Source organism: Lineus longissimus, chromosome 5 (genome assembly GCF_910592395.1).
Source record: "Lineus longissimus chromosome 5, tnLinLong1.2, whole genome shotgun sequence".
Classification (NCBI taxonomy): domain Eukaryota; kingdom Metazoa; phylum Nemertea; class Pilidiophora; order Heteronemertea; family Lineidae; genus Lineus; species Lineus longissimus.
The window spans coordinates 19,285,789-19,302,204 of NC_088312.1; the positions used below are offsets into that span (position 1 = coordinate 19,285,789).

General features: G+C 43.0%; 1 protein-coding gene across 1 annotated transcript; it reads left to right on the forward strand.

Annotated features, from left to right (window-relative positions):
• The first annotated feature begins 513 nt into the window (after window positions 1–513).
• Window positions 514–7,227, forward strand: LOC135488590 (uncharacterized protein K02A2.6-like). Its single transcript, XM_064773233.1, has 4 exons — window positions 514–658; window positions 1,694–1,921; window positions 3,652–5,811; window positions 6,074–7,227. The coding sequence occupies exons 1-4, from the start codon at window positions 514–516 to the stop codon at window positions 7,225–7,227; spliced, it is 3,687 nt and encodes a 1,228-aa protein (XP_064629303.1).
• The last annotated feature ends 9,189 nt before the right edge of the window (window positions 7,228–16,416 follow it).

Sequence of the window (16,416 nt, forward strand, 5' to 3'; positions counted from 1 at the left end):
TCCGTATAGCGCGTATGGCGAATACCGAATAGCGTATATCGAATACCGTATACCGAATACCGTATAGTTCTATGTGAACCCAGCAAGGCTGGGTTCACATACTGGGTTCACATAGAACTAAACTATTCGGGTATTCGGTGCACGTTTTGCCAGGGCACGCGGGTACCTGAAATCGAACAAGGAAATTTCACAATACCGGGTCAATTAGGAGAGCACTATTCGAAAAGGTCGTATACCTGCGTATAGTAGAGTATAGTGGGAATCGTGCGCGTTCGATTTTCGTGCAGCGTATACCACCCTGTTCAGAAGTGACCAGAGGTATTGGTAAGAACATGCATTTTAATGTTATCTATCACAATTATTAAACGATTTATTGCATACTATAGGATAAGTTAGAAACAATAGAACTCATTTTTACTCATTTTTTTGCAATTTCTAAGTACAGGCCTTCATTACATGTTTTATTACTAATCAACTAAATGATTCTTTTAATTAACATATAGCGAACTTCAAATGGATGACTACAAGTATGGTCTTATCGAAAAGGTTCGACATATGCCCCTGCTGTGGGATCCAGAGGACCCCGATTACAAAAATAAGGACCAGCGCCAACAGGCTTGGGAAAAGCTTGAAAGTGAGATCCATCCGCCTAAAAAGGGTAGGTTGTCTTTTTTTAAAGTTTAAGTTTAAGTTCAGTTCTACTCATCGTGGTCGCGGGGAAGCACATTTCTGAACACATGCTGATGTTGCCATTCCACACTCCCCTGTGGATCACAGAAGAATTCTGTGATAGTATCTCTCAGTCCAACTGCGTCGTCAGCAAACTTAGTACCATGAAGTGGTTGAAGGTTGATCAAACCATTCCTTGTATTCTGGAATAATTCATACTTGACAGATGATGTGCGATCTTTCATGTGGCCGTCTCGTCTTCGGACATAGTTATGAAGAACCGTTGCGGCATTTGTAACTGCAACTACTTTGTCCGGCTGAAGGCGCATAGGTCGTTGGAAAACTTCAAACTTGTTGGCTAAAATTCCAAAACAGCATTCGACAGAACGTCGGGCTCTGGAATGTCTATAGTTGTATATACGCCTCTCATCATTCAGTGTACGGGCTGCAAAGGGACGCATCAAGTACGTCTTCAAAGGAAAGGCTTCATCACCGACAATCATGAATGGAATCTTTTCATTTGATGTGTTAACTTTGAAATATCCCTTTGGAATGTTAAGCTGTTGCCTTTCCAGCAGTTCAGATATCACTGAATTTTGAAAGACACCGGCATCACAAACTCTTCCATATTGACCACAATCCACCAAGACAAAGCAAGAATCTGCATCACTTAATGCCATGAGCACAATACTAGGAAACCCCTTGTAATTGTAGAACATGGATCCAGTGTTTGAAGGGTTCACAAGTGAAATGTGTTTCCCATCAAGTGCTCCAACGGCAAAGGGAAAATCCCACAAGTCGCCAAAACGTTTCGCTATTCGTTTCCAGTAATCCTCCGACGGTTTTGGCATCTCGATTGGCTGGAGTACTGCCCACAGCTTCTGACATGTTTCATACACATGTTTGGCAATCGTGTTTTTGCCATATGAAAAGGTGCTGACATCGACGCAAACGAGGATCCCGTGGCAAGGTGTCTGAAAACAAAAAAGATACTTTATAATGGAATATTTCTTTTCAATTTTAGGGGTGAACGCAAAACAAACTTGGGAGGCGCTGAACCGGGCTTTTAATAGTGCCTTGAGCCGCCGAAAAAATAAGAAATCAGGAAGCGGCCAACATGACAAGCCATGGAAATTTGAAACCTCCATGAGTTATGTGAAGGGCGTCAAAGAGAAAAGGAACACCATTTCTAATCTTGAAGACAATGACGACCATCCACAAGACGATTCTGGAGATGAGGACACTACTACCAGTAGAGGGATCTTGGAACAGGCTGTAGATGAGTCGGGCATTTGTGATACCGATGATGATGTCGAGGAAACCTCGGCTCCATTGGCGTCATCATTCAAACCCATTCCCCAAAACCTAGTTCAAAAACTAGGGTTTCAAAAAGGAAGTCAGCCGATGATGCACTTGACGACGAACGATATGGATTGTACAGAGTGATGACCCAACGTATGGAAGACAAACAGAAATCCCCTCGACTCAAGTTCTTTGAGTCAATCATGCCGCAGGTTGATGCAATGACAGATGATTGTTGTTTGGACTTTCAGATGGCAGTTCTAAGTTCTCTCAAACATTCCCGAGAATCGGATGCCGAAGCCAAAGCCTTGAATGAAAGTCCACGCCCCTGGACGCCAGCATCATGGTCAACGTCAACGCTAACATCAAGCCGGGCCAGTACACCATCGTCCACATCGACGCAACTGATAACTCCATATCCTGTGCATGGTCATGGAGCCTTTCTTCCTCCGACATGTAATGCATCCCAGCAATCTTATTATCCCTTTCCAAAGTGAAAGAACAATAATGAATGTACCATGTTTGTACTAATAAAACCATAAATTGATATTTGTTTTACTCACCTTATGGTCAAAACAAGCTTCTCTTCTCCTGATATCGGTTTCCTCCAGTTTGATCCAATGGGACGGATGTGAGGCAAAATCAGATCTTTCAACTCTCTGTAGCTGGCGTATGACATGCGCATATAGTTAAAGAAGATCTTCTCATCTGGATGATCCATGAGGTTTTTAAATGTCCTGTGGTACTCCCCCAACAGAGGTCTCATCTTAAAGTGCTGCCGCACCCATTCTGTTCTTTCTTTCTTTGGTCTTTGTGCCTGGTCAGCTTCATCCTCGGCTAAGAGGAGAAGAGCCAAATCTTCTTCGTCTGAACTGTCCATCTGATCGGCGCCAAAAGACCGAATACCGCACGCATGCTACCCTATGTGACTCGCCGTGCCCGTATAGCGTATAGCGAATACCGAATAGCGTATATCGAATAGCGTATATCGAATAGCGTATACCGAATACCGTATAGTTCTATGTGAACCCAGCAAGGCTGGGTTCACATACTGGGTTCACATAGAACTATACTATTCGGGTATTCGGTGCACGTTTTGCCAGGGCACGCGGGTGCCTGAAATCGAACAAGGAAATTTCACAATACCGGGTCACATAAGAGGGCACTATTCGAAAAGGTCGTATACCTGCGTATAGTATAGCATAGTGGGAATCGTGCGCGTTCGATTTTCGTGCAGCGTATGTCATGTCCACGGAACTGTTGAGTGAGACCGAGTGCTGCCACCTATGTGTTATAATAAAAGTTAGTTATGATATGCCCAACATGGCTTCCCGACTTACTGATATTTCAGTCCTCGTCAATCGACAGATGTGACAATGGCGACGAGGATGGGATAATCAATTGTTAAATCAGGTATTGCGACGAGTAAAGTAAGCAACTGTTAAATCAGGTATGGCGGCTGTTCATGTTGAATTAGCGGCTGTGGCAAGGTTTGAAGCCGGCGGTTCGACCGCGAGTCTTGCGCCAAAATGGCGGAAGTGGAAGAAATCTTTCGAGATTTTTTGCGATGCAAAAGCTGTTATCAATCCTGCACAAAAGCGTGCACTGCTTCTACACTGTGCTGGTGTTGAAGTACAAGAACTGTTCGAGTCACTAGTTGATCCAGGGCCTATATACCAGCTGAGGATGCGGCAGGTCGTGCCGTAGAAGATACTGCGGATGTGTACGGAAAAGCGGTACGTACGCTGGACGCACATTTTCTGCCAAAGGTCAATGAACCATTCGAACGACATGTTTTTCGTGGAATTACACAAAAGGATGATGAAACGGTAGATCAATTTGTGTCGAAGCTGAAAAATCAGGCTGCACTGTGTAACTTTGCTAATCAAGACATAGATATAAGAGATCAGGTGATTGAAAAGTGTCGTTCAGCAAAATTGAAAAGAAAATTGCTGGAGCAAACTGACCTGACTTTGAATCGTGCGCTGGAAATCGCAAGGGTGCAGGAGTCTGTTAATTCACAGATGGCGGCGTTGTCGTTGAAATCGGACTCTGCGGGTGCGTCTGCTAATTTCGTTAGCCATAAACATGATAAAAAGAAGGAGTTCGGTAATAAAGCTGGTCGCAGGAAGTTTCAGAAGAAAAAGTATGACTCTGATTCGAAAAAGGAAACTGATGGTGCGCGACGTGGGGCGTGCTATAGGTGCGGAAACACGGGACATTTTGGCAAGGACCCTAGTTGTCCAGCAAAAGGGCAAAAGTGTTCGAAATGTGGGGGCAATGACAATTTTGCCAAAGTGTGTAGGTCGTCAAAGGCCAAGGTCAATAATATCGCAGTTGAATCTGATTCTGGTGATGACTTTGCGTTTGTGGTAAATTGCAAGCTGCAGTACAACGATGACTGTATAAATGTTACAAACAGTAAGTTGAAGTCAAACACACTGGACTTTGATGTCGGCGGTGTGAAATTGTCAATGCTTGTAGATTCTGGGGCCACAGTGAATATCATTGGTGAGAAAACGTGGAAAGTGTTGAAAAAGGCCAAGATAAACTGTCAGGCTGAGGTTACACCGGGCCGTAAGGTGTACACGTATGCCTCTGCCAAACCGTTGCTGGTGAAGGGGAGATTTACCTGTGAGATCAAGCATAAAAGTGAATGTATCCAAACTGAGGTGCTTGTAATCAAAGGTGCTGGCTTATCACTGCTGTCCAGTGATACAGCTACAGCATTGGGAGTACTTCGAGTCGGACCAGAGGTGAATGCTGTTGTCGGTGATCGATCCAAGATTGATGAGATTGTCCAGGAATTTCGCAGTAAGGGATTATTTGATGGACTTGGTAAAATTAAAGGCAGGCAGATTGAACTTGAACTCAATCCTGAGGTTAGACCTGTAGAGCAGCCTGTCAGGAGGACACCATTTGGGCTTAGGAAACGGGTCGAAAGCAAAATCCGTGAGCTGATTGAGCAGGATGTTATCGAACCTGTTGAAGAACCTACCCCATGGGTGAGTCCCATTGTAGTTGTACCAAAGTCAAGTGGTGATGTACGCCTATGCATGGATATGCGCAGGGTAAATGAGGCAATCGTGCGTGAGAGACACCCGATCCCTACTATGGATGAAATTCTACAGGGTATGTCGAAAAGCAACAAGTTTTCGAAACTCGATCTTCGTTGGGGGTATCACCAATTGGAACTCCATGTTGAATCGCGCAAAGCCATGACCTTCGCGGTGAGCAATTGTGGGCTCTATCGTTACAAACGTTTGCCGTTTGGTGTTAATGCGGCTAGTGAACTTTATCAGCACGAAATTCATAAGATAATTCAGGGATTACCCGGAGTTGAGAATATATCAGATGATATCATTGTGCACGGTCTTGATGAAGAGCATGATGAAAGGTTGCGACAATGTTTGAGTGCGTTGGTGAAAAGTGGTGCCACACTGAACTGGGACAAATGTTTGTTTGGTGTGAATGAACTTGATTTCTTTGGTACACAGTTGTCTGACAAGGGAATTGACATTACCCGCGATAAAGTTGCTGCGATATCAAACGCGAGACAACCTGAAAACGCGAGCGAAGTCAGGAGCTTCTTAGGGCTAGTTACGTTCTGTGCTCGATTCATTCCCAAATTGGCATCTGTTGCTGACCCTCTCCGCAGGTTGACTCGGAAAGACCAACAATTTGTGTTCGGAAAGGAAGAGACTAAGTCATTTGAAAAGTTGAAAGAGATCATTGGAAATGCTAAAACGCTAGCTTACTTCGATGTGGATGCTAAAACTAGTGTAATGGCTGATGCAGGACCAGTAGGTTTGGGTGCAATGTTGCTTCAGGAGCAAAACGGTGTGACCAGAGTCGTTAGTTATGCGAGTCGCAGCCTGTCTTCAATAGAACGTCGTTTATTCCCAAACTGAAAAGGAAGCGTTAGGATTAGTATGGGCGTGCGAGAAATTCCACCCATATGTATACGGGATTGAATTCGATCTGCTGACGGATCAAAAGCCGTTAGAATTCATTTATGGTCCGCGTTCCAAGCCAAGGGCTAGAATCGAACGTTGGGTACTCAGGCTTCAGCCGTATCGATATCGAGTTGTGCACATTCCAGGGGTGAAGAACTATGCGGATACACTGTCAAGGTTGATTCCTGAGAAGGACATTCCCGCTAAGGAGACAGTCCATGATGAAATTGAGGATTACATCAGATTTGTCGCGATCGCTGCAACGCTAAAAGCAGTGACAACCCGAGACGTTGAGCAGGCATCGAAGGAAGACAAGGAACTGTCTATGGTTAGGGAGTGCATTGATACTGGGAACTTTGATGAATGCAATCCAAAGTTGTATAGGGTTATATCCAGTGAGCTCTGTAAGATTGGAAAGTTGGTGTTGCGGGGTACACGTATAGTCATTCCGCAAAAGCTGAGACAACGAGTTCTCAATCTCGCTCATGAAGGACATCTGGGTGTAGTAGGCACGAAGCAAACACTCAGAACCAAGGTTTGGTGGCCAGGAATGGAACGTGACGCTGAAAAACTTTGTAAATCGTGTCATGGTTGCCAGATCACTGGTAGGCCAAATCCGCCAGAACCAATTCGGAGCACTCAACTCCCAAGTGAACCATGGGAGGACATAGCAGTAGAGTTTTTGGGGCCGTTACCCCAAGGGGACATGGTGCTGGTTGTGGTCGATTATTATAGTCGGTACTATGAACTTGAGGTCATGAAGACTACTACCGCTGAGAAAACTATCAGGGTAATGAGAAACATATTTGCGCGTCACGGATTGCCAATGACTTTGTTTAGCGATAATAGACCGCAGTTCATATCAGATGCATTCAAGGAATACATGGCAGAGTGTGGTATTAGACATCATCTAGTCACTCCTAAATGGCCTCAGGCAAATGGTGAGGTTGAGCGTCAGAATGCGTCTCTTGTAAAGCACATGAAATTAGCTCAAGCTGAAGGAGGGGACTGGAAACTTGAAGTGTTGAAGTATGTCGCGAGCTACAGGGCTAAAGCTCATCCTTCCACTGGGAAGAGCCCTGCTGAACTATTATTTGGTCGGAAAATGCGCACTAAAATTCCGGAAGTTAGACCAGGCATTGGTGACGACCAGGATGTTCGCGATCGGGACTCAGAACAAAAAGGAAAGTCTAAGCTATACGCCGATGACCGCAGGAATGCACGCGAATCAGATATTCAATTAGGCGACTCAGCATTGCTGAGACGAGAACGACAAGGTACATTGGATACGCCATTGTGAAAATGATGCAAGATGTAGGCGGATCGCTGTTTTGAATCATTTTCTTCCATGCTGGGCAGGCATGTTTGATTTGATTGTTGGGGTTTGTGTGTCATAGACATTATATGTTTACTGGACTTTCTCATGTTGTGTTCGGTGACAGTGATTTCATAGGAGTTGAAGATAGTTGACTTTCACAGGACAGTGATTTTCTAGTGTGATTTGTTTTAAAGTGAACATTCTAGATCCAATAAGTGATGGATAGCAATAGTGAGAGTTCGGGAGTTCAAACTGTAGACACTCCATTTATTTGTTCCATAAATTTGAAGTTAAAAGTTGAAGTTTGGTTTATATTTTAAAGCCAGTGGTAAGCACAATTTGGTGTTTGAAAGAGTAAAGTGTTAAGGTTAACAGTTGGACTTTCAGACAATAAGTCAGTGAGTAAAGGATTAAGTTTTAATCATGAACAAAAGGAGGGATGCCATGTCCACGGAACTGTTGAGTGAGACCGAGTGCTGCCACCTATGTGTTATAATAAAAGTTATTTATGATATGCCCAACATGGCTTCTTGACTTACTAATATTTCAGTCCTCGTCAATCGACAGATGTGACAGCGTATACCACCCTATTCAGAAGTGACCAGAGGAATTGGTAAGAACATGCATTTTAATGTTATCTATCACAATTATTAAACGATTTATTGCATACTATATGATAAGTTAGAAACAATAGTACCCATTTTTACTCATTTTATTGCAATTTCTAAGTACAGGCCTTCATTACATGTTGTATTACTAATCAACTAAATGATTCTTTTAATTAACATATAGCGAACTTGTTTCTTTCTTTGGTCTTTGTGCCTGGTCAGCTTCATCCTCGGCTAAGAGGAGAAGAGCCAAATCTTCTTCGTCTGAACTGTCCATCTGATCGGCGCCAAAAGACGGAATACCGCACGCATGCTACCCTATGTGACTCGCCGTGCCCGTATAGCGTATAGCGAATACCGAATAGCGTATATCGAATAGCGTATACCGAATACCGTATAGTTCTATGTGAACCCAGCCTAAAGGAACTCCTTTAAAAAGTTTTATGAAACAGGCCCTGGTCTTCAATTATGATGACTTTCAGTACGTGTCTCGTGCGACAACCACGAGTGAGTGTTATGTTAGTGTTGTCGCGACATTGAACAAGTGGGAAGGAAGGGAATGCAGGGAAACTACCGATTGACAGCCCTTCTGAACGCTGATCGGGGGGGGGGGGGTTACCGCCAGTGAAGGATGGATATACGCACAACGACGGTGGGTCGGCATGAATGTCAACCAGTAAATGCAGTCAGGATCGTTGCAAAACTGAAAGTTGTGACAAACCAGTTCAGGAAGAGATTGAACACGCACAATATACGATTTTTCGTTTGTACATCGCACCCAAGCCTGGGGTATTTTAAGACTATGCCTGCTATTCGTAGCAGCCCATCGTCAGGTGAAATTCAATCGCATAATGTGCTGATTCTGGTAACTACCAGTATTTTGTTCCTGGATAGGCTAATTAGTGATAGTTACCTCGGGCGGTTCTGTCATTGGTCTGGTATGATGAAAACACGATGAGGATGTAGATAAGGGAGACTACTTGGTGTACGAAGGTACCCACTGGACATATACATGTACATTAAAGAAGGTACAGCTCCGGGTATGGATTCCAAAACGATATCCAGGTAAGTAACTGGCGAACTTGAAGTAGTGACGACCACGGCAATTTTGACGAAATACGCTGTTACCTTTTAGACACCGACAAGACAAATCACAACTGACCAAATTTCTGTGCCGAAATATAAATCGGCCGATCATGGGCCAAAACACGTAGGAGGACGTCATGGCATACAAAATCAAAAACAGACGTGGTCGAGTCGCCGATGGTTGGGCACTAATCGTTGCAAATGTATCGATGTAATAAGTGGCCTCCACGGACCACATTTGACGTCAACTTCACCATCATCTCGGAACATCTCGGTCATTTCCGGAAGGTCATCGGAAGTAATCGGGGTTTTACGTGATGCCGAGAATAACGGCCTGAATATATAGTTTTATGCGATTGGGCGCACTACTCACATAGCCTGTCGTAGACCGACTCACCGCAGTGCATTGTGGGTACAGTTTGCACATAATATGAGAACATGAAAAGTTTATATATCATTTCTCTAAGATTGAGACAACGTCAAAGAACGCATCAGAACCGCGTCGTTTGTTAAACAAGACAATTGGGGGGGGGGGGGGGGGGGATGTAATTGCTATAGAATACAGTACACAAGCTTTATTCTATCTAAAAGCAGAAGGATATATGAACACAATAAAGTTAACTTGATGCTACCTCTTCCTTTTTTTCTATTTCTTTTCGAAAATACAGAAGAGCACAAATTGGTCGGGGTGGTACATACAGGCAGAGTCTTTCAAATAAAAGACTCTGATACGATAGTGCCAGACGCATTCTCGGTATCTGAAAGTGTCTTGAAAAACCGTGGATCGTCGCGAAGTCATATCATGGAACATGTGTACCAACTAAGGATCATTTGCGTCTAGTTAAGTTTGAAACTATAAAATCAATGTTGACTGAAGGTCTAAAGATGAACTATTCGAACGATGGCGTCTCCACCGTAGCTGCACAGAACTCCACCCTGAGGTTGATATGCGATGTGCGAAGACTGCTGACCGAGCCAAACCTGATCCTCCTTTCTAAAGTCGATGAATTTCTTTTTAACTACACATGGTGTTTCCTCATTCCATTATGTTATATAGGGAATGGACTAGCTCTGCTTGGTAGTCTTCCTAGAGCCAGTAAAAGCTCGGCGTATCTTTACATGACGGTGCTAGCTTGCAGTGAAACCATTGCCCTAACTAGAGTAGTATTAAGATTGTACAGTTACTTTGGAATTGGAATCAGTGATCTATTTTGCCAAATAGACATATACGTAGTGACTTTCCTGAATTATTTCCAGGCATACATTGTATTAATGCTGACCATTGAACGGGCTCTGGCTGTAAATATGCCACTAAGAGTAGCTGGGTTATTTTCGGTAAAGAAAGGAGCGGTTGCTCTGTTTTTCATAATGGTGTTTTCCGCCATTGCGCCAATTTATAATCTCATTTACATGGTGAGTTATAATAGGCAGTGCCTATACTATGTAGAGGGTCCATCATGGGAGTCTATTTTAAACGGTATTTACCTGAAAGAAAATATATTATTCGTGTACTTGCCATTTTCCGTACTAATGATCAGTAATGTAACAATCATCGTCGGTATGGCGAGATCGGCCAAGGCTCGGAAACAACTCGGAACACAAGACCAGCGTGACTCTCAGATCGCCAAGGATCGTCAAATCACCGTCATCTGTCTATTGGTTTCGTTTGTTTACTTGATCCTTAATGCACCAATGAACATATTTCTGAGCTTCAAGGAAGAGACACTTGTATTGCCTGGTTGGGAATATAGATGGACTTGTGAACGCACCCTGACAACTTATATAATCCGTGGGATATGTGATTTACTGGCTAATCTGAATTACTGCCTGAACGGTTACCTCTACTGCCTCAGCGGTGCATCATTTCGGGTTGAAGTGAAGACGTCTGTTGTTCGATTAGGTAAGGCGATAAAGAAATGTTTTACTCGCTGTGATTGATCATAAGTAAAACATGGATGCAAAGCCTGGTCATTGGGCCACGTCGGGACAGAGGAGTCAAAGGAATCAAGGGACTCGGGATCTTCGGTTTCCTTCTATATTACGTTACACATAGCTCAATATTTTATATCTAAAAGGAATCAGCTACCAAATTGGGGAAGTATCTATTCTAGCTGTGGGTATTTTATTTTGACTTGTATTGAAAATACTCTTTGGGATTCTGCGACCAATAAGAATAGATAATTAAAAACATTTGTTTTAAAAAAAATCATTGTTTTGCTTTCACATATTGGTGCTGTTCAGTTGACGCGTTTCGCATTGAAACGAGCAGATTATGCTGGATTTTCGCATTAGGCTCATTTCACCTCAGATCTATGCGCTAATGACCTATTTTACTTTCTTTCTGTTTCTGAATACCCCAGACCAAGCTGAAAAACATATCGCCACCTCATCAGACCTCGGCTTGTAACATCGATAGTTCGAGAATCCCGATATACAGTACGTCCAATAGAAAACGTATTAAAAAGAGAATGGTGGGGATGTCACTTCATCATTTCATATTCAGCAGATGAAGTCGCGATTGGCTGCCTCGGGAGCGCACTTTACATCTGTAAATCAGGTTTTGAAAGTTTCCTTCATTGTCAGTAGCGTATGGGGCAACCAATGGAAACCTTCACTAGTATGAATATTTGAACACCAAGTACATGACGACTTATTATTAGTAAGGTTCTGAAGAGACACAAGGCCTTTCAAATGTGTGCTGTTCGTCCTTAGAACACCCAATCCTATAGGACATTTTAAACCACTAGACCTGCTTGCCGCGCCCATCGTCGAAGCCCATGCTCGGAAAATCAATACATGTTTACGCGTGATATTCAATTGCATAATGTGCTTAATCTGGTAACTACCAGTATTTTGTTCCTGGATAGGTTAATTAGTGACAGTTACCTCGGGCGGTTCTGTCATTGGTCTGGTATGATGAAAACACGGTGAGGATGTAGATAAGGGAGACTACTTGGTGTATTCCAGGGAGTGTATGACGAACCCACTGGACATATACGTGTAAATATAGGTAGGTACAGCTTTTGGTATGGATTACAATGCAATATTCAGGTTAAGATCTGGTGAGTAACTGGTGAACTTGAAGTGGTGATGACCACGGCAATTTTGTCAAAATACTGTTACCCGTGAGACACCAGCAAGACGAATAACGACTGGCCAACTTTGTGTGCCGTAATATTGCCACATGAAAGGTATCGGGTTTTAAAGCGGGCGTTCGTGGGGCAAACTCCTTGGCGCCAAAGAATATGTCTGCCATGTTGGAGAAAATGACGCGATACCATAGAAAACCCAAGACAGAGGGGTGATAGAGTCGCCGACGGTAGGGCACTAATCATTGCATGTGCGTCAAAGTAAGGAGCAGCCGCCTCCATGCATGGACCACATTCGACGTCACCTTCGCCGTCATCTCGGAACATCTCGGACATTTCCGGAAGGTCGTCGGAAGTAATCGGGATTTTCCGTGATGCCGATAATCAATCTTGACACGAGAGGCGCTGATTTCCGTCCTTACAATGCCTCTAGTACTGGTAAGTTGCAACGATCTTGAAAAGCAGTACCGCGGGTCCACACCTGGATTGACCATGTTTTTACTACTTGAATTGAGATTTGTGAATGTTAAGTGGTTGAGCTTGAGGAGGATAATTTGAGTGATCATTTATATTTGAAATTCTCCTTTGGAGTATGTGTCAAGCCTGACGCAGGTGGCAGTGAAATGCAAAAGAATTGGAATGAGAATAGGCAACTTGTATGGGACAAGCCTGGTATTCGTGTTAGGTATTACCAAATTTTGCAAGAAAAACTGGCCTTGTTAGATGTGGCAGATGCTGCCTCTTTGAATGACCGTGATTCAGCTCAGTCGTATGTTAACAGATTGGTAGATGGGCTCAATGATACTATTCACACTGCAGCTATTGAGTCTGGCTGTTCTCAGAAGTGTTGCCGTAGCCTAAGGCCCACTGGTGTGCTGGCCTCTACAGGCTCAGAGGTGGTATGCGGTTTTGGTGGCATCTCTGGGTTTGCAATGGCTGCCCTAGGACCGGAGTTGTTTTTGGGTGATGGAAGTTCTTGAAGAAGCAATTTCGTAGAGTATCTCGACGCTCTTTGCACCAGGTTTTTTATAAGCCTATAACTAATCTTAGCCATTTTTTCAAAGCTGGCGACTGTAAAAAGTTCTGGAATACCCTGAAGAAGCATGCACCGACCAATTATTCTATTTTTAATACAAACGATTTCACCAAACATTTTCGTAACATTATGTATGGTGTCGACGATCTGGATCCATTTCAGGCTTCTCTGAGTAGTCATGTTTTTGAGTCAAATTGTGACAAGTACCTCGAAAGCTATTATACGGCGGAAGACATCCGGTTGGCCATGTGTGCCCTGAAGAGGGGAAAGGCTGCTGGTGTCGATGACATAACTACCGAGCATCTACAGGACGGTCTTTTCCCGCAGTGATATTTTCTGTAATTTATTTAATGTGATGCTGAGTTGGCATGTTGTATGCCCTGAATTGTTGTTTGGTACTATTACACCAGTTCTAAAGAAGCCAACTCTGTTCCTTAATGACCCGTTTAGCTATAGACCGATTACCGTCAGTAAAATTTATTCTGAGGTACTGGATTCCTTATTGATCCCAGAAACTACCATTCATAACTCTCAATTTGGATTCAGAGATGGCTTGGGCATTGATCACGCTTCTAGTTTTTTACATGAACTTGTTAGATATTTTAATCAGAGGGGAAGTCCTGTTTACCTATACAGCCTTGACGCTGAGAGTGAGAGGTGTTTTGGGTATGGCACGCTGGTTTATCTTACAATCTTTTTTTTAAGAGGATACCCCTTAAAGGGAAGGGCCCGCCAAAAAATGGGGAGTTTTGGACGGCCCGGTCAAAACCTTAGGCGGGAATAAGGTTTCATTGATAAATATAAGGAGTTTCAAGGACCCCAAAACACTTGCAAGGTTTAAGAAATACTGGTCTGTCATTGGTTTACGTTTTCTTATCATCAACATACTCTCATCTTGAAAAATAAGACAATATTTACGACCGATGCGACCAATTTTTACATTCATTTTGCAACATTATCGTTAACGCGCCCCTTGCAGATTCGTAAGGTACTACATGTATTTGGATGTTTTGCGACAAACTGCCTAGTCTAGTTTCTTCGCTTGCGGATAAACGAATAAGTTACACTGCCGTTCCTTACTGTTGGAATCGAAGGAGAGGGGTATATTCATCTGATGTTGCTAAGTTCTTTTTTGGAGTTTTCAAGGCCTAGCCTTCCACTGTCAAATACAGTAAGCTATCCCGATGAAAACTGATGCGCCCAGGTATGTGTAACGTTACTCATGAAAGCATACATCACATACACGGCGTTTTGTCTGGTATCGCTATATATATCATGTTCGTATCGTAATCAGTCCTCTTTCTAAGGTTATTTGGTTTCCATGGTTTCCACGTCCCCACCCGACTCAAAGTCCATATATATGTACTACTATTCTTTGCATTCTCCATCTCTTCTTTGCTAAAACATCACTTCTATTACAATTGACGATGTAACATGTCCTAACTGCATTCCACTATCATCGCCGACTTTATTTATATACCAGAAGACTGGCCTCTGTGTAGCCGATTATGTAACCCATAGTGGAAACAGCTAGTGACAGCACCCAGGGGATCCACGTGCTGCTCGCGAATTTTCAACTCGTAGTAAACAAAAAGTTGTAAAGTTATGTAAATAAGCTTCCTTATATGGAACTAGTGACGTCACACAGTAGTTTGTAATTTCGCTACAGATGTCACTACTGCTTTCGGTTGTAAGACGATTCAATCTCTTTAATCACTGGCTTATCTTATATGTGAGGTACACTTATCTTCAGGCTGTTGTTAAATGGAAGGGCGTCTCAGGCACTCAGTTTGATGTTACATGGGGCATTCGACAGGGAAGCATCCTATCGCCTGTATTATCTAATATGTTTTACTTCAGGACCATTCTAACTCTGAGTACGGGTGTCGTATTGAAAGTTATATCTTCAATAATATTGCCTATGCTGATGATATTTGCCTGCTTTCAGTAAGTGTACCTGGGTTGCAGGCCCTACTTGGCAAGTGTTGTCAATAGTGTATAACATTTGGGAAGCGTATACTCTCCTGCTCACCGGTCTGGTGTCTTGGTTCTAACCGTATTACTAGTACCGTTTCTATTGACATACTTGGAACCACATTTACCTCTGATCTTTTGGCTAAGTCTCATGTAGTAAAAGGGTCTCCTCTGCTAGACGGCGTACCTTGAGTCTTATGAGTAATAGTTTTTCTTCACCGGGGCTGTCTCCCTTAAACGTTATCTCTTGAAAACGGCGTGTGTCCAATTTCAACATTTGGTCGTCATGCTATTGAACTGTCTACCTTGGAAAGTTTCAAGAGTAACATGATAAAACGTATCCTTCGGCTACCTAAGAGGAGCCACCATAGCCATCTGCTAAAAGCCCTGGATACAGTATATCTCGATTTTCAGATCTTTTGTGTGAGTATTCGGCAAATCTGCTTAACTTAATATTTAGACGCGATTCCCCATGCCGGAAGCTTTGTCTGAATGGATATATCCTGCTCCATTCTTAGGGTACGGTGATTTTGAACATTTCGAAAGACGGTTGTCGGGACCCACTTGATCTATTCTATTCTGTGCGGATTTGCCCGCCGGGCCGGCCGGGCGGCCGGTTATCTGCCCCCGAGAATGGGATCGTGGACTCGCTGAAGACCGGCTCGGCGGAGCGAACTCTCACTGAATTATTGGTCAAGGCTTTTTTAGCTTTTATTGGCTTTCGGTGTTTCTGATCAATGTACTTTGATGTAAATGTGATTGTAAATATGTAGAATTAAATGTTTTATTGGCAAATGTGAAATGTGACTGAATGTAAATTCTCTAATTGAGTCCTTATCAGGAGGTTTTAATAAATAAATGATAAATAATAAAAAAGAAAATAATTTTTCGATTTGCAAAGAGGCTATCGCATCACCACTAAGCCCACGAAAATGATTGCTGCCCTACTTCTTCTTCTTCGCTGAAGAAGAAGAAGAAGAAGAAGATTGCTGCCCTACGCTGCATTTATAGTTCTCAATAAGAACACCTTAAAACCCACCAGAAAGTGTCCGGTTGTGTTTATAAAAATCCTATTTTGTTATTTATTGATAAAATAAAACGTTTTATGAGAGAATGTGGCACTAATTCGGCCTGAATGTGACTTGCAGTCTGAACTGGTGACGTAAGATTATGAAACACTTGAATCTCAGGTTGCCAATATCCAGATGGCGCTACTGATCAATTCCAGTGTCTCAAATTTTTTATTTTGGTACTGTGCGAGTATAGCCGAGAATATGATGTTTTTGCATGACAATTTTCTTTCTAGGGCGATGGTGAAGTAATTTCTTTCGATGCTGTCTTGCAAATTATTTCAGGACTTCTAGTTGAGGTTCCTGTT